Source organism: Centruroides sculpturatus, unplaced genomic scaffold (assembly GCF_000671375.1).
Source record: "Centruroides sculpturatus isolate CEXI.00-Female unplaced genomic scaffold, Cexi_2.0 scaffold966, whole genome shotgun sequence".
Lineage (NCBI taxonomy): Eukaryota > Metazoa > Arthropoda > Arachnida > Scorpiones > Buthidae > Centruroides > Centruroides sculpturatus.
The window spans coordinates 268255-276033 of record NW_019385273.1 but is presented as its reverse complement, the minus strand read 5'-3'; the positions used below and the strand labels follow the sequence as shown (position 1 = coordinate 276033).

The following is a 7779-nucleotide window of genomic DNA, read 5'->3' as shown; positions in this document are numbered from 1 at the left end:
CATTGAATAAATTATTGTTTGATTTTTACTAAATACTGTATAGAATTTATTAATAGAAGTTTAATTAAATATTTGATTTTGTTATTGACAAACTTTGTCATTATTTAATTCGGTGCACGCTTAAAGTCCAGGCCTGGCACACTAACGCGAATCCGCGTAAAGTACCCGTTAGGGAACGGCTATTTCCGGCACACAGTAGTGTCGATAATCGTTGGAAAGTCGGAAAAATAATATAGTACTTTACAGAAAGAGTTACAAGAAAAAAAAAAAAAAACACATACACTACACAAACATCTAGAAACGTTAAACCTTAACAAAAACATAAATATGGCACTACAGAAAGCTGCAATATTAAACACATATCACATTGTTAGAAAGTTTCTAGATGTTGACATGCATACCAAAAGCACACAAGCTTTTTGTAGCATTTATAATTGCCTTACAGTCCTTATTTTTAATTGTCTACTTGGACATTACTCATTAATTGGACTTTACACTGGTGTTTAAAAATTGATACAATAATCAATGATGAGGGGCATGTTAGCCCAAAACACATTTAAGTATACAGAAAAAATTACTACTACAGGTGATTTAATAAAGAAAATTTATTTTTTCTGAATTAACTCTCATTATTGTGTCAATTTTTAAACACTAGTGTAAAGTCCTATTAATGAGTAATATCCAAGTAGACAATTAAAAATAAATTTTTGTAGCATTGTTTGGGTAAATGAAGAAATAACTTCATAGCAAACAAGACTAGAAAGATTAATAAAAAACCTCATTCAACTTACAATATTTTTTGTTTCCAGTTCTGTTTAATGATAAACCAATGTTTAAAGACAAACATTTTCGATCTAGGTGAGACCTTCCTCAGGTCTATGTAAAATGAATGTGTTTTGGAATGTTAATGAATTTCAGGAAAGGGATGAAATACAAAAAATTGCAAAGTATTAATTGTAACTACAGAAAAAGGACAGGAAAAAGTATAAACATAAACATTAAAAATTAATTATGTCCATAAATAAACCTGTTACCGATGTGAAACTCAAATAAAAATGAAAAAACAGTTCCTCACAAATGCTTTCAAACCATAAACGGTTCTTCTTCAGGTGAACAGCGAAATTTCTGATGGAATGCAAGTAAAAAAGAACACAATATGAAATTTCATTTGGATGCATGCTTCATGATGTTATCCTATTGGGTATGCACACTTCATCTGGCAGCATTTGTTGAGAATTATAGGTCATGAAGAGGACCAAGGTTATCTCTAAAGAATTGAAATATCTTATGACTACAGTTTCAGTCTATTGTACACCATGCTAAATGTACTGGAAATCTACATACAAAACAATGTATATAGGCTAGAAACAGATTCTAAATTCTACAGACTGAATATTTTGTTGGTATATTTGTATAAAATAGAATGTGACTTTGTTAGTTTTGGTAAAGTACGTTGTGACAGAGTTAGAAAAAACAATACATATATCCATGATGAAGAGACACATCAAAAGAATGGACTAAAGTAAAACCATTTCATACTTGGTAAACAAATATTGAGCCTTGCTTGGGTAAAAGGCATCAGAAAGCAGTTTGCGAAGAAATGGAAGCAAATTTTATGATTTCTCTAATCATGTTTCTGAATTGTCTATGGAAATAATATGCATAAGATTATCAAATGAAAAATAAGGCCAACAACACAGACTATTTTGCATGAGTTGTTCAAAAGAGGCATGACTGCAAAAGACCTTCGGAAACTGTTCTTATAATAGCATCAACACAGAATACTTGAAAGACATCCTTGGAACCTTTTAAAGTCATCTAGGATGGTTTTGTTCCCCAAAAAATCTTATACTTTTCAAGAAGACTACACAAGATTACATGTTGTCAAGATAATACAGGCTTGATTTCAAAGACACTGCATTTCATATGCATTCAATCATAGTGAAAAAAACATGTAATTAAGTACAGAAAAATTATTTATTAATTTTTTTTTCTTCCATTTATCTTCTATTAGGTAAACCTGATAATGTCTATTATATATGGAAGAAAACCTTAGTTACAGTAAAAATTGTTTATTTTGCTGATTATTGGTGTCAGTGGTATTGTTTATTAATAAAAGTGATAATGTCTATTATATATGGAAGAAAACCTTAGTTACAGTAAAAATTGTTTATTTTGCTGATTATTGGTGTCAGTGGTATTGTTTATTAATAAAAGTGATAATTTTAATGATATCAATTACAACATTTTGAATTTTTGTGGAATAAAAACATTAAAGAAGATAAAAACACATTTGTATTTAGTATTAGTTATTTTTAGTATTCAAAATATTTAAATCTAAAATTTTAATATAAAAGAACAAAATTAAAATATTATTTTCATTACTTACAAAGTGACTTCTTCTCTTCCTATATGAAATAAAACATCTGTAGATGTGATACCAATAACAATTCCATCAATATTCATTACACAAGGATCAGGCATACATATTAACTGTTCAGACTGAAAAAATTTATCAATTGAAATTTTGTTAGGTTTTTTGCTTATCAACTGAAACAGATGATAAAATGTTTGCATTTTGAATAGCATTTTTATTAATTTTAAAGTTTGCATACCTTGTATTTTATATTAAATGGAGGAGTAGGATATACAGCATAATGATGAATATCTCTTAAAGATGGGATCAATACTATTTTGGTATTTATTCTATAAAAATAAATAAAGTTATAAAATATAGTATTCTTTTCTCAACAATGATAATATACATTTATCTGGTCTGTCTTACATAATGTTCAGTAGAAACAGCTAGCATTGTTTTATGCCAAAATTTATTTTTACTCTTTTATTATTATTATTATTACATTTATTTACTAACTAAACAATTATTTAGATAAATACAAATAACTAATAATAACTATAAAATTTCCAAAAAAGTTGTTTAAAATAAGAGACAAGTTTATTATTACTTTCTAAACATTTTCAAATTATACTAATATTATGTTGCAGAAAGCTTTTGTAGGGGAACCCAGGGTGGAATGGAAAAGATGATTTACATATGAAAGAGAGGTGAGGGAATTGCTTTGCTCCCTGTCCTACACTCAGACTGTGACAACACGTCAGTGTGAATACTTGGTTACCGAGATTCACTTTGTCATTGTCCAATAAAACCTTGCATCGTGTTTTTTTGATGAAATTACAAGTGTATCAACATTAAAACAATGAAAGTATATGGTATATTTTATAATTTAACCAAATTTATATAGTCTAGTTTATTAAACATTTGTTTGTTTGTATTTTTAGAATGAAATAATACAAAAAGTAATCATAAACTTTTTTCTCTACTTGATTTTTAGAAGCATGTGCTTTGGGGCACAACAGGTGGGGCACAAAGGGACAGTTTCCCATAAAGAAAAAGTAAAAAAACAAAGTCTAGTAAAAAAGAACAACAAGGGGACTATTACTCAGAAAAAGAAGACGATACAACTTGCCTTTACTGCACCGAGGCTTACTCACAGTTGATTGAAGGTTGTGTTCATATGTTGCATGCAAAAAATGGGCTCATATGTTGTGTGGGTTTTGGCAGTGACAATGACAATTCCGTGCTGGTTTGCAAGTTTTGTAAGCAACAAGACTAATATTTTTTTCTAATATTTGAGCACTAATCTCATACCCCATTCTGCCCCAAGTATGGAGCGGGACGGGATGTGGGCAAGCTTTTTTATAATCATTTATTTTTCATACAAAATTATTGATTTTTTTAATCTAATTTAAATAATTATGTGCCAAATATAATAAATAGAGGATATAATGTAATATTTTTGTTATTTTTCTTTTATTATTGACATAATTTTAACTTCTTCGTTAACTATCCCATTCTGCCCCGTGTTCCTCTAATTATTATTTGATCTAAATAATATTAATTTAGTTTTATAATATATCAATACTTTATTTCATTATAATAAAACTTAAATATTTACAAAAAATTGAAATAATTACCCTTTGATTGACTCTAACATAATTTCTATTTGTTGATTAAAAATTTCTTCAAAAGTTATAGAAAAATTTCCTCTCTTATAAAATATAATATAAATGTAAATAAATTAATAAAATAACATAAAGTTCTAATTTCATTTCTAATTTAAATGTTTATATACACTAAATTAATATTATTAATATTTGTCAAAAGTAAATCTATAAATACAACTACTGAGAAATGCAATGCTAAATAGTAAATACTCTAAAATTACCTTAAAAATTGCATTAATCACTTAATCTCTAACATTTTTAGCCATATTTAAAACATTCCAAAATATACAATTTAAATGTTGGTACCAGACTTTATAAGATGACTATAACTAATGACTATATTCCTGACTGGAGCTATTTTATATTGCCTACTAAAAGCATTTTTATAAATGAAACATTACAAACTCCAACTAAAAACTTGTAAAGTGATCATTCTTGCTCATCCTGACTTCTGGCACATACTACAATATTTAATTAACATTAAAGTTTCTTTCCAAGAGAACTAGGAATATTTTGAAATGCCAAAAGTTTTTATAGGCTTTGAAAATCCAAGAAATTAAAAATTTCCTAGAATTTTAATTCTTATTGCATCAAAAATAAAAAATTATAATGATATTAATCACTAAATCATCATAATATATTAAATCATTCTTATTCCTGAGTATATTTTTGAATAATGTGCTTTCTCACCACACCGGGTTATATATACTTCAAACCAACAACTACCTACAATTAACCATTAACCAGTGCGAAATTCTTTAAAATCGGCGAACGTTTTCGATTCCCCTCCTGGGATCTTCTTTTACGTATTTTTAAAAAACGTTCGAATTAAAGAATCCGGTTATAACGAAAGCTATAAAGAAGTAAGCCTGAAGAAGATCCCAGGAGGGGAATCGAAAAAGTTCGCCAATTTTAAAGAATTTCGCACCGGTTAATGGTTAATTGTAGGTAGTTGTTGGTTTGAAGTATATTTTTGAATACAGAATGACAATATTTACTCTTGTAGTATGATATTTACACTTTGAAGTCACAGACCCAATTGTCATCTATTATCCATAGTGTGGATTATGCTTGCTGCCTAATTTTAACTTTCAGATGTGAATCCTCAATGTCTAATCTAAAACTATTGTTAAGCAAAATTTTATTAATTCCAATAAAGTGCATGCAAAAAATATAAAAAGTGTAGCTACAAATTACTGTGCCAAGACTGGTCATAAGTGAGTTAATTTGCATTTACAAAAGATACACTCTATAAATAAAGTGACTAACTCAATTGATAAAGGAATCTGTATGTGTAGGGCAATTAAAGATAATGAAGTTTCTTATTGATATACAAATGCAAACATTATTAGTGTATTTTGCCAAAAAGGAAAAAGATATCTTACAAGTTAGAAGAAACTATCAAACTTCTTGCTGCTGATAGATTCTGTTTTAACATTTCTTTATGAATATGTAATTCCACAAAAGAAGTATTCTAGAAAGAACAAATTTTTGAATACTTCTTTTCTTTTATAATTGTAAATGCAATTATAATAAACAATTTTATAAAACAGAAACATATGGTAAAGAATAATTGCTTCCTACAAACTCTAATAATGTAGTAAATGTTATGTATAAAACTTTAAACTTGTTAAAAATTAAATTTCTGCAAAGCTAACAGCAAGATCAAAGTTTAGCATCTCTCTTGACAAATATTCATTATTGAAAAATAGAAAATATTTAATACAAATGGTCATGCAAATAAAGACAAATTTTGAAATAATAAAATTATTGAATCAAATGCTGTAAAAAATGTTATCAAAGAACAAAAAGCTAAAGTAAAAGAATCTAAAATGTAGAAATGAAGGATATTGGAATAATATATGCAAAAGAAGGTTAAAAATGATGGAGATTCAATTATACATTGGAATAAAATCCAATAAATAATATATAAAGAGGAAGATTCAATAAACTTGTACAAAATAGAACAACTATATAGTTATGCGGCAAGTTTGGATTATAAAACATTGAATAAAACAAGATACACATGAACTTATGAAATGAAAAGCTATAATAATATAAGAGGAAAAAAAAACAAGGCAAAAAAATTATTTATAAATGTTACGTACCAGTATAACTTTTAAATAAGTTTTTATGATTATTCATCAATTCCTGATGCTAACATTTCTATTTTTTCACCTGGCCACTGTAAGTGGCCCTTCACTTGCACATTCCGTTGGCTTTGCCTCTTTATTCACGTTATAGAGTATTCATAAAAATTTCATAATAGTTCACCCATTGCTTCTCCAGTGTTGCCATTTCTATTTTTTCTTAACAGAAAAAAGTGTCAAGATGATTTTAAGCTAAGTATTTTATTTTNTTGCAAAGAAACACAAATTGGCAGACATCCACGAACCATACTACAAGTATATTCCACAGACAGTATTGGAAAATAACACGCACAAAATGTATTACGACTGAGCCATAATCACAGATAAAACAATTTACCCCAACAGACCAGACATCACACTCATTGACAAACACAATAAAATCACATACACTATAGACATAGCCATTCCAAACACTCACAATGTACAAAACACATCCACTGAAAAAATTAGCAAGTACACAGAACTTGCCCAGGAAATAAGGCATCTGTGGAGGATGGATAGGGTGCTTATTGTACCTGTCGTTCTCTCCTGTACAGGTGTGATACCACACACGCTACACAAAAGCCTGGGAACATTATAATTGAGTAGAAATACATACATCACACTACAGAAGGCCACTATATTGAATACATGCCATATTGTTAGGAAATTCTTTAATACAGACACTGACACTGACACACACATTTAATTTTAGTTTTGTTTTGGCTGCTATGCCTTGACTCTGGCCCGGCATAGTACACAGCCACCGGTGTGAACTGAGTAAAACCCACTAAACCCAACATAATAATAATAATAATAATAACACATAATATACTATGAAAGAGCCATAATCATAAATTACAAATAAATTTGACCCTAGAAAAAGGCATTACATGCCATCTCGTATTAAATTTAATAATTATAATTTAATTAAATAATTTGTTTATATTTGTATATAGAGCCATAATCACAGATAAAACAATTCCTTACAATAAACCTGACATCACTCTCATTGAAAAATGCAGTAAGATCGCTTATATAATAGACATCTCTGTTCCAAACACTCATAACATAAAAAGTGCTCACACTGAAAAAATTAACAAGTACACTCTACTTGCTCAAGAATTAAGACAGATGTAGAGGATGGATAAGGTATTTATTGTACCTGTTGTCCTCTCTTCTACTGGTGTTATACCACATACGCTATGACAGCCGGATGGCTAAGCAATCAAGGTGGCAGCCTACTGCTTTCGGAGGACCCAGGTTCGAATCCTGATGGGTTGAAAAATCCCCAGGAATTTTTCGGGGGTGGTCTGTCCAGATATGTTGGGCCTGTCCCTCATCACCTGGCCACCCTATTGTGGGCCTAGTTGAACCCATAATGTGCTTGCTAAAAGAGGTCCTCTTAATGCCCACAGGGAAGAAATGTAAGGAACCAAGTCTGAGCTTTATTTTTATTTTACTTTTATTTTGCTTTCATTATATTTTGTTTGGGGCTTATGTTTAGTTAAGACGAAGGTTTCCTCACCATTCACCTTAGTAACTTAAAAATAGAAGAAAAACCAACTCACCGACGAAAGAAAAGCGCCGTAGAAAAACTCGCGCACACTTGCGCTTCCCAAGC

The 7779-nt window shown here is 29.3% G+C and overlaps 1 protein-coding gene across 1 annotated transcript in view; it reads right to left on the bottom strand.

The window, feature by feature from the left end:
* LOC111637024 (DNA polymerase alpha subunit B-like) overlaps positions 1-7779 on the bottom strand; it is a 65772-nt gene that overhangs the window by 15165 nt on the left and 42828 nt on the right. The window contains exons 12-14 of the mRNA XM_023382424.1: positions 3997-4070; positions 2616-2706; positions 2390-2502 (exon numbers count right to left, since the gene is read on the bottom strand). Coding sequence (XP_023238192.1) covers positions 2390-2502; positions 2616-2706; positions 3997-4070 — 278 coding nt within the window. The remainder of the gene's footprint in view (positions 1-2389; positions 2503-2615; positions 2707-3996; positions 4071-7779) is intronic.